The following is an 18,602-nucleotide window of genomic DNA, read 5'->3' on the forward strand; positions in this document are numbered from 1 at the left end:
AATAGTAAGGCTTCTTGAGTATTTAGCATCTTCCTGTCAGGTTCACGTGGACCTTAAAGTAAACTATTTATCTGTTGTTTTTGCGAATGGCAATGGTCAGTTCAGCACGCACTGTTAAAATCGCATCTTCTACGGTTGTCCGAAAAGTGTCTCGACCCAGCCACTGTTGTATCTGCACTTGGAATTCTTTCACCAGATCATTGAAATATATTTGGTCAACCAGCTATACGAAACAAATTGTTCTGCGCCTCGAAATAAGAAAGGCGACCAGAGTATTCCATGCACACACGTTTAAACTGACGCATACCTTCCAAATCGCGAACCCAGAGAACCTTGTTCATTTCGACACGCTTCGTATTTTTTAATTAAATGTGCATAATGAGAGGTTGGTGCCAATGCGTGGCGCCGGCTGCTCCTTTTCTCTTGCACAATAGTTCTCGTCGAAAGTTAGATAACGAACACATAGCTATACAAAGGCACATAGTACAACACTCACGCACTCAGTCCAAGTTCTTCAATACAAAAATGCGTCCACTCAACACAAAAGGTTGACAAAACACAAGTATTCACGCAATTAAAATGCCCACACATAACATAAAAGTTCGCTGATACGTTGTCATAACCGATCATAAGACACTTGAGAAAAATATGTTTGTTTTTAGGTAGACGATAACGCATATTATGTAATAACGAAACCAAGCACAGGACAACATCTTCACAACTCTTGCTGAGCGTCACGATGGGTAAACGTTTAAAAAAATATGCAAATGAGACGTCGTTGAACAGAAAATGTCGCCAGAGCCAACGTTTCGACCAAGTGGACTTTCAAACTTGTGACTTAGCACTTATGCACAGGAGCTTGGACCTTGATGTCCTCTTCTAATAATCAACCTATCTCATCAAAATCATCCGAAGTAGAGCTTTGAAATCCTTTCTTTCGTTGGCCTATATTGTAGGCTTATGCGAATAGTGAATTTTAGGCTCGAGGCGAACTTAAAGCGAATAGTGATTTGGTCGAATAATTTCCACTTGAATTCGAGCAGTATATACGACATGTTAAGAAAAAAATGAGTATATTTGTCATGACCCAACTAACCTGCACAATATATATTTTTTTAAATTGAAACAAAGCATGTGCAAATGCCATTCTTTTTGGTTCGAAGGGAAGTGGAAGCATCTTTGAATAGCAGCAGGATTTGACTTTCGGTAGAGTGAAAGTGATAACCTGTAAAATACGTTACGTTTTAAATTTTATAATACTTAGAGCATATAAGCTGGTAAAACGAGCTTTCAAACTTGAATGATGAATCAATGTGAGGGCAATGTGTTCATTTAACCTTGAAGTGGGCTCCGCGGCAGAGCGGACTGTCCTTGGAACAGTGTCTTCACGGTACAGCATTTGTCTACTGCAGTGAAACCGCCTCTACAGGGGGTTACATGTGGTTTATATATGTCTATTCGTTAATTTCGAATACTTTGAAATTTAGAATAAGTTAAATTCGTTTCGAAGCCAATTCAAATACTGTAATATTCGTTCGAATATTCGAACTGCTCGAATATTTCTTTACCGCTTAAGAATTGCTGTAATATTTTGGCTGTATGATCATGTCGGCATACTCACAGTGTCGTTGCTGGTGTTGTACACGGGGGCCGCCACTGTCGTGTATAACGGCGGATACTGCACACAGGTGTGACAAAAGGCAAAGTTGAGTACGCAAACGGGATTCTTCGGTTATTATCACAGTTTACGTTACGTCACAAATTCTGGGGCGCAAATTCAGAGATTCGCGACGCTGTTTCATTCCATAAAAAAAGAAATAGAACACACAAGAAAAAAAACATATTGGTTATGTTTTGGGTTCATGGCTATCATGAAAACAGTGTGCCAAAATGTATTTTTGTTCGAAAATACCTACGACAATGACAAAGCATTTTCAACATAACTTACTGGTGTTTTGTAAATAGGAAACGACTCGACCTTGCCACTGCGAAACAGGAAGCCTTGATTAAACAGGAAAAAAAAACACTGCGGTTTTTCTTAAAGTAGCTACAAGTGCTCATGAAGAAAGTTATTCAACTTACCCCACGAAATGCCTTACCATGAAAAAAAAAACAATGCCCCGTGAAAATGCCTCAGGAGCTCTTTGCATCTTTGCATCGCAGAAAACTTTACAGCAGGTAGAACGAATAATAATACAAACATAACATATGCACTTTCATCCATAGGCTTCCCATGCTTTTGTATGCAAGGTTAAAATGAAAACATGCTTTCTTTGTGTCTTTCAGGCAAGACGTAATGCAAGGAGCCACACTTGGCTACTGAAACGTGTTAGTGTGTACGCAAGGCATATATATTCTATTACCGTTACCGTTGCTTGGTCGCACCTGTTTGTTGGTCACGTGGTTTCACATCAATTTGTGGCTCCGATAAACAGAAACGGTAACGGTACGAAAGGTTACGGCGATTCAACTATTCTAAGCTTGCAGCTGATTATACGAACGATGCGAGACCGACATGCATCGGGGGAAACGACGTGTAAACATTCAGATCGTGCCTGGAGTTCGCTTCTCCGCGAAGAAGCTATCGGCCGGCTCCATGACAGCCACGAAGCTCTGAAATATTACTAAACAAGAAAAAAGAAAGATGACGTGAGACTTGAGCAAGTACCTATGCCAAAGCAAGAACGAAGGTACACCTGCCCCGTATAAGCACTGCTACCTATACGGACACGACTTTCTAACGTCTCAGTCAGCGGCGGTGGTACGCATACGGTTAATCACAGTGGTTCATGTTCAATGTTCGCCTGCCGCTAAGCAACGAATCCTTCGCAGAGGAAACGCCTGCAGCGTACAACTGCAACGGCAGCGAGTTACTAAAGAGCGATTACAACGGTGTGTTTCGATCGGATGTCCATCGTGCTGTGGCTCCATGTGTCGCGAACAAAAAAAAAAAAAAAGACACTGAGTCTAACATTGCTGTCGCGTTTCCATATTAAACACACTTTCGTTCGTAATGTTAGTAAACAGATTGAAAGATGTAATAACTGTCTCTGAAGAAATTTAAGTGTCAGTTGCTTTACGCTGCAATTAGAACTTTTGAAAGGCTAAGGCATTTTATATTTTACAGCGTTCGTGTTTGTAGGAATTTAAAGCTCACCTCCTCCGCATTGCGCATGCCTGGCTTCCGCGGCTACCCTTGATTGGTTACGTACTACACGGACAATTCGATGAGCAATTTGATGGCGTGGGTTCGGATCTCAGCTGCGATAAGTTATGTTGTCGTGCACCTTCATTTCCTCTAACCATATCATTTCTACATCGATTTCAGGCGACAAATACTTTTCGCTGTACGCTTTCTCTGGCTTCATGAATACAGCGCTGTGTTTGTGTCCTCTCGTCTTCATCTTGTTCTCGCGCTGTTTCATCGTGAAAATTCATGAATACGGCATACGACTACGACTGATTAAACAAAAAAACAAACAAAAAAACCTCGAGGATTCTCGTATCCTTCTCGCAAAATATTTGATAGACGGAACTTATTGTGCGCCCTGAAGCACTATAGCGTAGAAGACGCACTTTTTTCTTGGGCGGCCTTCGCAGTGCCTCGGCCTGTGAGGAGGAGGAGGCGGAGGAGCGTGCGCGGCGCCTCAGGGCCGGCGCGTCGGCCTGGTCGGCGGCCAAGTATTCGGCCGAGGAGTCGTCTCCCGCGACCAGGGCGTCCCCGTCGGCGTAGTACGAGGGCTCGGGGTCCTTCTTGCGAAACAGGCGCTGCTGCAGGATCAGCTTGCGAACCTGCGCCTTCTCGCGCTCCTCCCAGAGCCAGTCGGTCAGCTTGGGCTCCTGCGCCGCCGAGATGGCAGCAGCGGCCACGGCGCATCGGGGAGAAGGGGTGAGGAGGTTGGGAAAGGGCAAAGAAGAACGAGACAGGCAGGCAAGTTTGTTAGGTTTGTTAGTCGTGCTTGGAACGAGGAGAGTTGCGAGGACCGTCAGTACGATGGCAAGAGCAGTCAACAGTGAAAGTAAAACCCGCGCCAAGCGGGCGAGTTAAGTGCACTTACGGGGAGTACGCTACCGAACCCTGAGTAACACTTGAGGTACGCGGTGCTAAACGGGAAAACAGAGCACACTTGTAGCAAAGAAGAAATGGCGACAGAGTGCGAGCGCGTTTTTCGAAGATGTAGAGAAGAAAAATTGAGAAGTATGATTGCCTTACATTGAATTATGCGTAAAAACAAAGTTGTTATTTTTTTTCTCACCGAGAAACGCAGCTGTCTTCTATACAAGCGTTGCAATTCAATTCCGCCCGAGACGCAGAACGCACTATGACCGGAGTGTCCTCTTCCGCGAGTAACACTCCGTTTGCGTCGTTTAGATTTAGTAAAGCGCACTTTATCCCCGTAAGTACACTTATCTTGCCCGCTTGACACAGGTATAACACATTAGTACATGCATAAGTGCGACGGCAGCGTATCGCATCACATTCACGATGAACCGCGCGCATTGTACACGCCAGTAACGCAGTCTAGAAATGCGAATCTAATTAAAGCGCTCGGGCAAGGCAGATTGGTACCGGCAAGTGGTTTCACGCTTGTAAACGGCGCGTGTGAACGCTACGTGCAGACGCTGCATGTGAACGCTAGACGTGAAGACGCTTCATGTGAACACTATCCGCCTCGTGCATCGGTATGGTGGCGCCACCGCTCGGCTCCCCGGGTGACTAGCGAGGAGAAAGGAAGATGTGCCCTCTCCCAACCCCCCATAGGATCCCATGCATTTTGAATCAAGTTTGCGATTTCGTTGCGCAAAAACAAACTAGCGCCATCTCTCGACAATACGCCACACCGACGACGCAACACGTCCTCTTGCTTCCACCGACTGGCCATGCTCCAAGCTAACTCCTCTCTCCACTTTCTTTTATTTCTTTCGGTGGCCGTGAGAGCGCGCGCTGTGCACTGTGCTGTAGCGTACCCGACAAGACCGGCTGGGCTCGTCGCGTCTTCCTTGAACGTTGCAACGTTAATATTGTGCTAAGGCGGTGGCCACACGTCGGACGACGAGCCCTGATTTCGTTCAGCTGCCATCTCATCAACGGCAATGTTTCAGACGCCTCAGTTGTGTACTTTTGTCCGTTGGTTGCGGGACAAGATGGCCTCCTGCAAGACCGCGTTTTTCCAAGTCAGCTGTGTGCGTAGTTCTCGGCGTCGTAGAAGTTTGATGACGCGAGGACGTCAACTGGTGCTACATCGTGGGAACCGCTGAAGTGACTGCAAGCTTGACGACATTGTGCCAGAATATTCTAGCGTACTGTACGCGCACGATTGTGCTACACTTAAAATACCGCGCTTGGCCTCGAGCGTCAACCTGGTACGCCTGTGTGCAACAGGCGTGTTGTTATCGTTGTTGCGTCGGTTAATATTGAATTGCAATTGGAATACCGTTTTGGCAAAGGTAAGTGAAGCTGTAAGTAGTTGTTCTGCTATATGCTCGCTACCCCACGAACATTACTTCTAGAATCGCATTTTATTTTGAGCTGCACGTACCAAAGGAGAATCTAGCACACGAGATACATTGCACGCGTGCGCATTTCCTATATAAATCTGAGTAATGCCACGCGTGCGCATTTCCTGTATAAGTCTGAGTAATACCATGCTCAATTTAAAGCGCATGTGTTAGAGGATTGTGGCTTCAATGGTGAAAGTGATTAGATATTCCGAAATATGTGATTGCAATGCAGTTAGAACTTTCTCATATGTTAATACGGTCTGTGAACAAAAAAAAAACGCTGTGTGAATGTTTGTTGGTCATTTGCTACAGTACTTTCACGCATTATTATGCAGCTGTGTGACGGCTGTTAAAACGTTCAGCAAGTTAGATTTTGGTTTTCTTGGCCTAGTTGAGTGCTACGAGTGTTGGGCGAAGATAAAATCGCGTGTCTTTTGTGCGTTTCTTAAGCAGGCATACAGCCGTAATAGTCATTGTTGGGGTGTTCAATAAAACAAGAATGCTATTTTGTACTGCAACAATTTTTATTTCATCTGTGTTAACAGAGAACGCAAACAACTTGGACACATGCACGTAAGAAACGTACGCAGTGCATCGCGCGCACGCATTAAAAAACGGGCCTGTCATTTTGAAACAAATAATATAGAACAATGGACGTAACAGACGGCATGGTTGTCTAGTGGAGCAGCGTCGGCAGTACAAATATCAAACCAGAATGAAACATGAATAGAAAAACGGAGAGTAACAGGCGCTTTACCCACGGCTTCTCTGAGCCGCGCAGATCCACCTATCGCCACCGTCCGCCGTTGGTGGCGCCACCAGTACCACTGAAAGCAGCAGCGCACGAGGCGGATACGAGCAGACGCTGCATGTGAACACGGCGTAAGCGCTGTATGTGAACGCTCCGTTTGAACGCACCACGGCTGCTTACCATGGCATGTGGCGTGAGCTGCAAATCACAACAAAACGAATAAACAGACAGGAAAGTTTACGATACGCTTCAAAGTTCATTTGCTAGTTACATTCCAGCTAGAACAAAAATATATATGATTAGCCGTATTCAGAGATACATGGTCTTAATTGTCAAAAAATGTTTTCGAAGAAGTCAGAAGCGAGGAGGATTATATCCGTCAGGAAAAGCCACCTAGAAGATAGATCTCAAAAGGCGTTTTGCACCCCCCACCTATCCTGGAAGTCTTCTGGAAGTGGTTTTGAATGAGGCAAGGTACGAAGCAGGTAAGCGATGCAAGAGAGGAGGAAACCGAATGAAATAAAGAATGAAGTAGGGAAGGATGTAAAGAATTAAAAAAAATGGTTTGTAGCAAGGAAGGAAGAAGAAAATGAAGGAAGCAATTAAGTAATCAAGAAACCAGATAGAGAAATGAAATAGGGAAGTAGATAAGAAAGGTTTTTCAAAAAGAAATAGTAAGACAATCGGGAAAGGAAACGCAGGAAGTAAAGCAATGAGGAAAGAAGGAGAAGAAGGGCGACGACAAAGGAAGAAGAGAAGTTAGGAATGAAAGAATGAAGAAAAATTAATTAAAACATGAAGCAAGGAAATATGGTGAGACGGAACTAAGTAGTAGGGGAAGCAGAACACTACGAGAAAATGAATAATAGATGAAAAAAATGAATTAAGGAAAGAAACAAAACGATGAAAATTTAAGAGGAAGGAAGTAACGAAGTAAGAAAGAAAAGAAAGAAAGTAAGACGGAAGGGAAATAAAGGAAGCGAAAGAATGAAGGTGATGAACGGGGAAATAAGGAATACGGGAAAGTGGTAAGAATGGAATTAAAGAAGTAAGGTGAGAAAGGGAGAGAGAGAGAAGGAAGAAAAAAAAAAGAAGCGGGAGGAACCCATCGAGGATGTTTGGACAGAAAAGAAAGTTGGAGGAAGAAATGAGACCAAGGAACGCAACCCAGAAGCAAGACTCGGGGTAGCGACGACGACTGAGACGGGCTGCAGCGAAGGCGGCAGATGCGCGTTTCCCGCCGCGTTTCGTCTTCTTTTTCGACACCCGGAGCGCACAAAGGGAAGAAACGGGACGGAGGGGGAGACACAAAACGTTCGGGAGGGAAACGGAGCTCCCCATTCTGAGTTTTGCGCGCTTCCGATTCCCTCCTCTGGCAACCGTGTCCCCAATCTCGCCGCTCGCACGGACAATAGGGTCTGCGGTGGCGGAGGCCGGCTAGCCGCGCGCCGAACGAACCAAAACAGAAAGAAGAAAGAGAAAGAAATGCAGTGTATCCAAAGAGAAAGCGTGTGTGTGTGTGAGACAGCGAGAGAGTGAATGAACAAACGAAATGAGTGTCTGTGTTTTGTAGAAAGGGACGAGTGTCGTAAACGATTTGCGTGTTCCACGCTGGTGTACGTAGTCACGTGGTGGTGGCGAGAGTGGTGCCTGTGAACAAAAGAAACGTGAGTGTGGTGTGAGCGCCTGCGGGTACGCCTGTGCGTAAGGGTATCTGTGCGTATATGTGCTTGTGTGTATATGAGTGAGTGAGTGAGTGAGTGAGTGAGTGAGTGAGTGAGTGAGTGAGTGAGTGAGTGAGTGAGTGAGTGAGTGAGTGAGTGAGTGAGTGAGTGAGTGAGTGAGTGAGTGAGTGAGTGAGTGAGTGAGTGAGTGAGTGAGTGAGTGAGTGAGTGAGTGAGTGAGATAGCTACCAGTTTTATCAAAGCATCGCCTATTCCCCGCCAGAGCGTGCAGTAGGAAAAGTGTCTTGCAGTGTGTATTTGTTTACGGGCTGTAAACTTGGTGATGTGGCGGCTGTAAGATGGAACTAAAAAAAAGTGGAAGGAAAATGGCGGGACCCGGAGGGAATCGTAAAGTATTGGAGGCGAAAAGGGTGATGGAATGGGATCGCGCCCGTATGCACTTGCTCGTTTAGTTGTTGTTTATTCGAGGGCGTTTCCAAGAATCGTGTTGTTGTTGCTGTCGGGACTTCCGTTTAGCAGGAATACAATTGCTGCAGTGTGGGGAGGAAACAGGAAAACAACGCTGGGACACGACTTCGGCGCGGTGGAAAAGCATTTCGCGAGCCCAGAGACCAAATGGCCCGCAGGGTTCGTTTTGGAGGGCGGACGCGTTTCGAAGGAATCAATCGAGAACTTGAGGCTGCTTTTAGAAGACGCAACAAAAAGAGGTCAGTCCTGCATCCTTCGTGGTTTCTTTCTTTACGTCGAGATTTGCGGATCCTTTAGACCAGGGGACTCAAGCACGCGGCCCGCAGAGCTTTCGCTAGCGGCACTGTCCGCACATGACCGTGTTCGTCCTATATTTATTATTTTTATTTTTAAATAATTATGTTCATGAACTACACAGATGTGACTGGTCTCAAGCGTTCTTTTCCTGAGGAACCCCATGCGGTTACAATGTGATGAAACATAACCGTGGAACAAAAACTCCATATATTTCAGAATAGGCGTTGAGATATTACTGATTCTGGAGACCGGTATCGATTTGTTTCTAGAATCCTGACGCTAAATCTCCCCCTCAGAAATGACCCATATATGAGGTATGAGAAAGAATTTCTTTCAGATGGCCACGTTAGCTGACATTTTCCTCAAATTCCCCCCCTCTCCCTTCTACAGTCTTGTAGATTGTCCCGAATATTTTCTTACGTTGGCCCACTAACTGAGTTGAGTTGAGACTTCGGAATCCCACTGTCCTGCTTTAGACTCTCGATTAAAGGTGAAAAAAAAAACAGAAAAAAGACACGCTACGTTCAGTTGATTTGTGCGTAGAGTTGGTTTGTGGAAAACGTTGAAGCGTTACTGCAAAAATTAAAAACAAAATTGTGAAAACACTGAAGGATACTACCGCACCAACCCCTCACCCTTTCCAGCAATGCCCACTCTCTGACGACAGTTTGTTTGTGATCAGATTTCCACAAATTTTATAACAACGCGGAAAGATAATGCCTAGAAAAGAAATTCGTCGACTTGCAGATACGTTTAGCACTTATTGCTCGATGCTGGCACAAGGAACGAAGATTCAAGAAAAAGAAAAGGATTAAACTTCCAAGACTGGCTGCAAGCTTATACTGCATTTCAACGAGTTGCGTGAGGTCAGTATTTAAACAGTGGATATGTGAAATATTTCTAATGTCGTTAACGATTGATCGTTCACATGTTGACGTCCACTGCTGCTTTGAAGTTGATTAGTAAGCTTGTTTTATTCACGAAGCTCCTGGTAGCTGGTAGCCCGAGATAGCCATAGCTTAAGCACGCGATTTGTAAAGTGTAATTATTTTAAAGCGGGTCTTTTATCGCGTTCACTTACGGAAATATTCAGAGCCTTCTAGCACTTCTCGATAGCAAAATTTTGAGGGGTATTCACGCGAAAAGATCTAAAAAGGACCTTGCTCGCTACACGATCCCATGGACATGGATGCGTGAGGTTGGAATAATAGAGCAGCGAGTTTCTGCGACACTGTATTTTATGTAAACTACAGCAACGACACCTATGACCAGGTACCGATGCCAGCCACTTGCCTGTCTAGTGTAATCGTCAAGTTGTTAAGTTTTTAGTTTACTCTAAACCTAAACCATGCACATCAAAGAGTTGGGCCCTATGCGATCCCATTGTCCAATGTGAACACTGCTGTAGTGTGTTTTCTGAATGGCTACTTCATAGGCACGGGACACAAGCACAAGGGCCGGGCTAGCAGGTATTCGCGAGCATTCAGAAGCCGGCGTGCCACGTAGCCAACTTAATAAACAAGGGCATACTGTTGTAGACATTGTCAAATTGCCCCACACTGCCAAATTCTGCAATGGCGGCATCTTAAGGCAATTAGAGCGACCGTATTGTCACGTGGTCGTGACGTCGACGAAGGCAGCAGTCAGCAAGTCGAGATGAAACTCTTTATTAGGCCGAACTTGTGGCCGAGAATCTGAAAGCTACAGCAATACACTGATAGCGGCGGACAGAGCGTCGACCGTCGATCAACTGACAAGCGGTCAAGCGCGTCGGCTTTTATACAGGCGCTATGGAACTTTCCAGCAATATCGCTGGTGGCGGCGTTATCTCTCGACAAAGCTGGAACATTCGCGTGCGGCACGCAATCTTAACAAAACGATCTACTAAAATCGTGAAGCTTCTCGAACACTGCTTCACGGCCAGCGTCGAGCGTTGATAACCGTCCTTGCTGGTCAAACTCGAACACATCAAAATAAAAGAAGAAGCGGGCGTGGCAGTATACACAATTTGGACTAATCATGACCACCAAGATGGAATTCGACAGTGTCCACAACGGTACACCCAGGCTTATTAAACCGAAATGTTCGATGGCGCACATTACGGAAACAAATCAGCTGCGTTCATTCGTGTAGAGAAATCTCTCTGTGACAGCGTTAACTGGAAATTCGAATGCAGCATCCGAATGCGTTGTTAAGAAAAGTAATAAGACTTATAATAAGCTTAAGCCTGGGCGTTCGTAACTACAAATTAATAATTATCACAAATAGAGAAAAGGGCACGAAGGAAAGCCGAATTATCTAGCGTACAAACGAAAGTAACGAGTTCGAAATCTAACGTTATCGTTTTTTTTTTCTGACAGAACAGCCAAGCTTCCCGTCTTTTCTCTATTTATACTAGTATAATGACATTTTAGAGACGTCTGCGACCCAGGAGATAAAACTGGATACGAATCAGTAACTACCAATGTACACAGAATCTATAATCACCATTAGGATTTGAAAGCAGCGCACCAAATCCGAATCAATCGGAGTTAATCGCGCCCGAGCGTGAAGATCGCCCTTAATTTTTACCACTGAAATTACAAGAATGAACGCAGCAGACGCTTTGTGCCAGTAGGATGTTGGATGCCGAATAAATCACGTGACATGCAGAACAAGCATTCGAGCCAGCGCACGGCGCGTGCGCACTTACCGTCATGTCGCCGTAGACGGGAGTCCAGACGATGGGATGTCTCCGGGACAACACTATGGGGCGACTCATGACGGGTACGTATTTCTGGATGACGAAACAAAAATTTTCTATATTGCAAAAATTGTCATAACGCGGTAGCATTGAAAGCTTTAAATGCGTCTGCGACACGAATCGTGAGAATGTTTTTTTTAAACATGAAATGTTTTTAGTTCCCACAGTCAGCGGCCTTCAAGTGACCTTCAGCGAAATGCCAGAGCTGTTATCCGGGGAGCTCAAAGAGAGCATACGGGCATTCAGACGAGATAATCCGGGCACCGCGGGGAGACATCCGCCCAATCAGCCCGAAAGTTGAAGAAAGTGCTGTCTTTGCCAGTCACTCCATCAAACAGGACCGCATGACATACCCAGGCTGCGGTCCAAACAAATTACAAAATACATTTTGTTACTACTGGTGTTTGGGGTTATTCTTTTATAAACAATTTCCGGCGTTTGACATGCCAAAGCCACGATATGATTATGAGGCACCTCGTAGTGGAGGGATCCGGAAATTTCGAACACCTGGGGTTGTTTAACGTGCACCCTAATCTAAGTACACGGGCGTCTATAATTTCGCCTCCATCTAAATACGATCGCCGTTGCCGTGGTTCGATCCCACGACCGCCGAGCGCCGTAGCCACTATACCACCTCGCGGCCGTATGGGGTTATTAGATGCGAAGTATCTTAAGGCGGAGCTCAATCCGGTGGTGGTGGTGTGCGGCGTGACCACCCTTACTGCGCATGCGCATACCCTCTCCACACACCTCATCTCCACTCACCCTCTCCCCTTCCCCTCTCCACTTTCCCTCTCCCCTTCCCCTCTCCCATTCTTCTTTCCATTTTCCCTCTCCCCTCCCCCTTTCCACTCTTCCTCTGAAACGCGGGCTAGACATGCCGAAATTCTCTCCTGCGCAACGCCGCGATGAGCTCGAGCGCATGCGCGTCCCCTCCCCTTCTCTCTCCTCTTCTACGCTGCCCCCTCTCGCCCGCCTGTCGACCGCGTTCCCCGCTCGCCCTGTGAGAATTAACGGCCAGGCTAGATGGAAGATACGACGCGCGTAGCGTCCCTCTTCGCGTTCCACGACGCGAGATCGGTAGCATGCCCAACGAACGCCAACGGAACGCGATCGTGCAAGTGCTCCGGCTTCGCATCGCCTCATGGTCCCCTTTAGCGGGAGATGGTGTAATTTTCCACTGCCCAGCGATCAGTTATTGTAAACGACTGCGAATATAAATCCGTGGATTGTAAAGCAAGATACGAATCCTGCAAACTTCACAACACTTCTAAGTATACAGTAGTGAGGTGTCAGTGAAACACCCTCTCCTAGCGCTGAGCATTAAGTCTGAAGGTTACATACATAGCGAAAACAGGGATTTCGCATTCGGCGATTCCATGCACCTCATAAGCGGCCAGTCTGACATATTTCTCGAACACCAAGACAGAGGAGGTAATGCTTTTTGGCATTTTTTGTGGAGAATAAAATACGAGCGCGTGCTGAAGCCGCCACAGGATTCACTTCCGACTCTAACTGTTCAATGACAGAAGCTTTCGGCGTGTCTGGTGGAGCAGTATGCGCAAGCGCGTTAGCTGGATACGAATAATACCAGGGACTGCGGGTGTACACCCGGCTTCAATCAGGGCAAAGTGATGGCGAGGCATAGGGATCAGCTAACTCGCGAAGTTATTGAAGCCGATTTGATACATAAGCTAGGAGATAAGTGCGTCAGTGCTCCCTCTATTGCGCTTCTAAATCAAGAAATTGATTACCTGGCTGGGTCTTGGGGCACACGTGGTGATATGCGCGCTGTATTGGAGATGATGAGGCAACGATGGCAGCACCTGTACATCCTTTCTTTCTTTTCTTGTCTAGCGCCCTCTCCCTTGCCATGTATATATGCACTTCTTATCGAAATAAAGACTAGTTGGAAGTCAGCGCTCTTTACCTTTGTTGTCTCGTCCCTTCATAATGGTTCTTTGCGCTGTCAACATTTTGAAATGAATCCACACCAACTTGCCCAAGCGTCAACCCTTGCATACTTCACTTACATTGTTCTTCCTGTAGAAAAAAATACCCTATAAATTCACATCCCGACTTTCCGGCCTTTGCGGCAGAATGGTCTTATTTTTCCCACTGGTATTTATTTTTCTCCTTTCCCGTTACTTTTCGGTCACCAAACCTCTAATCGTCTCTGGGTGATCTGTGCACCACCAGGTGGCGACACCACCTCGTCCGCTCACGTTTACGGCCTCGGTAAGAGGGTATTCCACTAACGTGCCTGCGCTTCTCGCACTGTTTGAGACGCTGCAAGCCTCTAATGAAATCTTTTTCGTCTTTTTCGTGGTACCGCAAGGCATGGGGATTCGTTCCTCAAGAAAACTGGCGAAATGCAGTCGTAGCTGTCACTGACCTCGTCTCGTTTACAATAACGAAACGCCGCCAAAGGCGCATCTTATGTCGGAATAGTGCGAATCAAATGAATTTGTCGGAAATAATTCAGAAGACATGCGCATCGGATCGTGTCAGTGCACCCAGAAGGCGTAAAAAAACGTAAAAACGTGACGTCACGTCGACGTCACAGTGCCGGCAAGAAGTGTGGCCTTGCTTAAGAAGAAATAACAGAGGAAGGTGTTTGCAAGTCGATCGTAGCTCACCAGTACTTGCTCCCGAACTTCTGCTAGCGTCGTCACGTGAGTATAGTAACCTGAAAAGAAAGAAAGAGAGAGAAGAAAAGAAAGAAAGTTCCCCACGTGAAAATGGGATGTGAATTCCCAGCTGGAAATCGGGTTTCCAGCCTGGTTTTCAGCTGGAAATGGCTCTTCAGGCTGGAAATTTTCCATTCCCAGCTGGAAATACAATTTCCAGCTGGGAATGAAACCCATTCCAGGCTGGAAATGGTATTTCCAGCATGGATATGGAAATAATTCCCGACTGGAAAGCCATTTCCAGCTTGACGTTTCCAGTTCCAGTTGGGAAGTTATATTTCCGGCTGGAAATTTTTCCAGCTTCAGTTGGGAAATAATTTACTAGCATGAAATTTTCTTGTTTGAGCGAGGAAGTGGTTTAGTTGACAAAAGGAATTCCAGCTGCCCAAAGATTGATCTACATACAATTAATTAAGTGATAGCAGATTAAGTGATAGCATTATACAAATGCAGACCGTGCATTTGGACATGACTTAGAACAGTGGTTCTCAAATGGGGGTCCGCGAGGTCATTCTTCGGGGTCTGCAACACCCAATTAAGCTTGCAAAAAAAGAGAGAGTTTTTTGAAGGCCCACTATGTCCCGTGACAGCGGCCCCTTCTAGTTTTTGGTATGCTTCACTGCATTACATTTGTGCAGTGCGACGGAGCTGACTTATGTTTCTCCTTCATGAGGTGGCTGTAAAGTTTCTGTTGCAGTTTTCTACGACATTTGCGAGCATGCTTTTTCCAGGCTTGCATATTTGAACAACAAACATCGCGATAAAGAGGTTGAATGTGGCTGCAGGCTAGTAGAACTTATTGACAAGTTGTTCAGATCGAATTGACGTGACACTTTTGCCTGACCATTCTTGGCCACGTAGAAATAAAAGGCACCTATTTCACACGCTGCACATTGCGTATAACCCACCCACCCCCTCTTCCTCTGACTGCAAGGGGTACCCCTGAAACATCCATGTCTGAGAACCACATTGAATATTCATCACGTGGCACATAGGATACATTTTACAACCGTGATCTTCCGCGCCCCGTACGGCTGGGTTGCAAAAAAATTGAAAAATATGTATGGCTGGGGTAACACGCACTTTTATTTGACCTTTTCAGTAGTCGTGCGCCCGGTCGACACGGCATTACAAATATGTTACAACTGTATACGTCCAACCAGGTGCTTGCTCAGTTCATCATTGAGCCGTTGCGCCAATAGCTAGTGTTTAAACAATAGTAGTTACTTCCTTGTGAAAAGGGGCATTATTTTCAGCATTCGCCATTGCCTGCCATGATCGAATAGCAGTGAACTTTGCTAACTTGCTCCCTCCGACGCCGCGGCCATGAAAAACGCCGCACTGCTAAAGTGTCTATAAAAAAAAAGTGCTATAGAACACTATAGCTAGAGTGACCTAGAATAGGGGGAGTGTCCAAAGCGCCGCGCGAATACATGGGAGGAGCGAGGGCCTTTTGCGGTGAACTCCCGCGCCGCGGCGCTGCCGTGCCGGACCCGTGGGCTTTCTCCGCGGCGGAAGCCGCGTCAAAGCGGCGAGCGTCTGCTACGCGCGTGATATTTTGGCCGCTATTTGCTAAAATTGTGGAAATTTGGGCAACATTTAATACTGCGTCACTGAAACATAATACTGCAGCGACTCATCACACAGAGAACGTGTTTGTGTGTTGTGAAACGGGGTTTTTGTATGTATCTTTGCAGCTGGTTTGTCAGCGCATTGGTCCACACTTCCGCGGCTGTTTGAGGAACGCATCCTGCGCGCACTTCAGCGTGAGAAAAGGCGCTTAACTTTCTTTCGTGTGGAATGACGAACGTAAGCTTGCTGCAGGAGAGAATAAACTGGAGATAACCAGGAGAACGTAGCACATATGCACGTAGTAACTAGCTCATGCAGGGTAACGCGTTTGCACCCTTCATATCCTATCTTTTATTTCGTGCATTCGATTTGTTTACAAGGCTGCCTCCGGCGCTCTGCTGTTTCAAGCCATTTCATGCGAAGCCGAATGTGTCAGTCGGCGTGGCTGCGGTACCAAAGTAAAAAAGTTATGCCTAACTCGCGTCTCGTCACTTGGTATACACGAAAATTGGCACGGACGGGCACGAATGTAAGTATGCCCAACACGACCGATAGGTCATGGCATCACTAACTCGACATGCTTGCCATTTGCGTAACGACTAACAATAATAATATGGCGTATGGCGCAAACCCGCTTTCAGCCAGAAATAATTCTGACGATCTGTGATCTGACGATTTGTTTTCGTCAGGTTATAAAAAACGTGGTGGTCACCAATATCGATGTCAACATGTTAGACTTAACCATACATATTGAAGACTGACCGCGTAGGTAAAATGAATGCGAAAAAATTACATAAAAAAAAACATGGTCCCTTATGCATTCGCCGGAGATGACTCGAAAACGAAAGCCATCTTTTTCGTCAGTCGATGCATTGATCCTCCCTCGCTCCTCTCCGAAAGCTTTCTGCACATAACGTGGTTTCGGACTGTCCACGTACAGGATCGAAGACATTGCAAGTTTTCTGCACCTCACCTGCTTTTACATTGCCTACATCGGGGGCCGATCACGGAGGCAATGGAAAGCGACCATGTCATGTGATGGCGTCATCATATGACGTCACGTTGAATGACGTCATAGTGACGTCACAAGTTTGTCGACGTCATCGCGTGATGATTTTGTGCATCACTCGTGTTGGCTACGCGGGACGCCGACGGTCAATTTTCGTGTTTGATGAGGCATCTAAGGCTTTAGCGCTTAAAAAAAAGACAAACCAAAGAAAATGACACGATAACAGTGCAGCATCGTGTATGCCTCACTTCATGTTACGAGCGATCGCCCGAAAACAAACGTGATTCTCAGTTAGAGCAGCTGATTGCGCGCGTCTGCGGGACAAAAGAGGCTTGCTTTACCCGTCTGGTCATCTCTTCATATTTATTCAAGAGATGAGCAGACTCGCTATTTAAGTACTCCGGAGCTTCAGCACGAAATTGTGGTGGACGCTATATTGAGGTCATCAGGAAAATAAGCGGGAAATTGCGGTCGGGTGCCCTGTTGGCGCGCACTCAAATGCCGCAGAAACAATTGTATTTTATGTAACTATATACTCGTCCCCATCTTTTCGTAAAGTCTCTGAACCGGGCGAACGCTAATCTCCGAGAACCGTGAAAACATCTGAAGTTGAGAATGAGTTATTTGAAACTGTTTTCATTTCGTATGGTGAAGGCTTGAAGCAATGCACGCATCTCCCGCGAACGTTTCATACTGACTTTCAGCGATCCAATGCAACATGCGATAATATATATATATATATATATATATATATATATATATATATATATATATATATATATATATATATATATATATATATATATGTTTACCGTATTTTCGTTCAGGCAGCTTCTACAGCAAGAATAGGGGCATTTGCAACTTTGTTTCATGATATCTGGATATTTGTAAAGCATTTTTTATATTACGCCTTTTATGCAAAACTTGTGGAATAAGGTTAGTTTATCTGGCATTGCTTTTCTTTCAAATGTTTGCGCACGGTGAGCCTTGTTGTACGCTACCTCAGAAATAAAAATAAGCCAACAGCATTGCGGTCGTATGACCGTCTCTACTCTTTTTTATCTTTTTTTTTGTTTCCCCTGCGTCTTCCCGGTGTGCTCCGTACATAATAAAGAGCTTGTGGAGGCTAATGAATTGTCAACTAAAGCAAACCAGCGGCGACTATGAGTAAAAAGCCCGTGAAGTCACTGCGCGCAGGTATTTCATCTGACTGCGCGTGCAATTTAGTTTTTTTTATTACTCTTAATTCGTGCATGCGTGATGCTATTGCCCGATTACTCGTGCGAATAGGGTTTTTTTTACGTTCTTTGCTTGTGCGTGTCCGTTTTGCGCGTTTTTACACACGCACCAACGTTCTCGAACCCTGTGACCGGAACTATAGGCCACGCTGATGCCGCTTGACACATGATATTTTGCATTCTGTTGTTGCCCCAGCACTAACACAACGCTTAAAGATGGATAAGCTTCATTCCGCACCGCATTACTAAAGTTAAGTAGACTTCAAGTGCCCTGTGTGGAAACGCGACGCAAAAGAATACAGCGCGTAGCAGACGCCCCTCGCTTTCCGCGCGCTTCCCGAACGCGGAAAGCCCACGGGTCCGGCGCAGCAGCGGCGCGGCGCGGGAGTTCACGTCAAAAGGCCCACGCGGGAGCCGGCGCTTTGGACACTCCCCCTATTCTAGGTCACTCTACTATAGCACTGCCGCGATGTTTGTTGGCGCCTCAGTAGCTCTATTCTCGTATCATTTCTCGGTGACTTATGACGTTAATGCTAAATAATAACCTACTCTGTAATATAAATACAGCGTACAAAAGTTATGTTTCTTTTTTTAAGGTTAACACCATTAAAGACAGCGGTCCGATAGACCACATCAATTACTATGTC

General features: G+C 45.8%; 1 protein-coding gene across 2 annotated transcripts in view; it reads right to left on the minus strand.

Annotated features, from left to right (window-relative positions):
- Positions 1-18,602, minus strand: part of LOC119372104 (voltage-dependent calcium channel subunit alpha-2/delta-3) — a 205,891-nt gene that overhangs the window by 55,602 nt on the left and 131,687 nt on the right. For both annotated transcript variants that reach the window (XM_037642567.2, XM_037642566.2), the window contains exons 13-16: positions 14,086-14,135; positions 11,396-11,479; positions 3,577-3,840; positions 1,622-1,678 (exon numbers count right to left, since the gene is read on the minus strand). In XM_037642567.2, the coding sequence (XP_037498495.1) occupies positions 1,622-1,678; positions 3,577-3,840; positions 11,396-11,479; positions 14,086-14,135 (455 nt within the window). The remainder of the gene's footprint in view (positions 1-1,621; positions 1,679-3,576; positions 3,841-11,395; positions 11,480-14,085; positions 14,136-18,602) is intronic.

The sequence above is a fragment of the Rhipicephalus sanguineus genome, chromosome 10 (genome assembly GCF_013339695.2).
Source record: "Rhipicephalus sanguineus isolate Rsan-2018 chromosome 10, BIME_Rsan_1.4, whole genome shotgun sequence".
Classification (NCBI taxonomy): domain Eukaryota; kingdom Metazoa; phylum Arthropoda; class Arachnida; order Ixodida; family Ixodidae; genus Rhipicephalus; species Rhipicephalus sanguineus.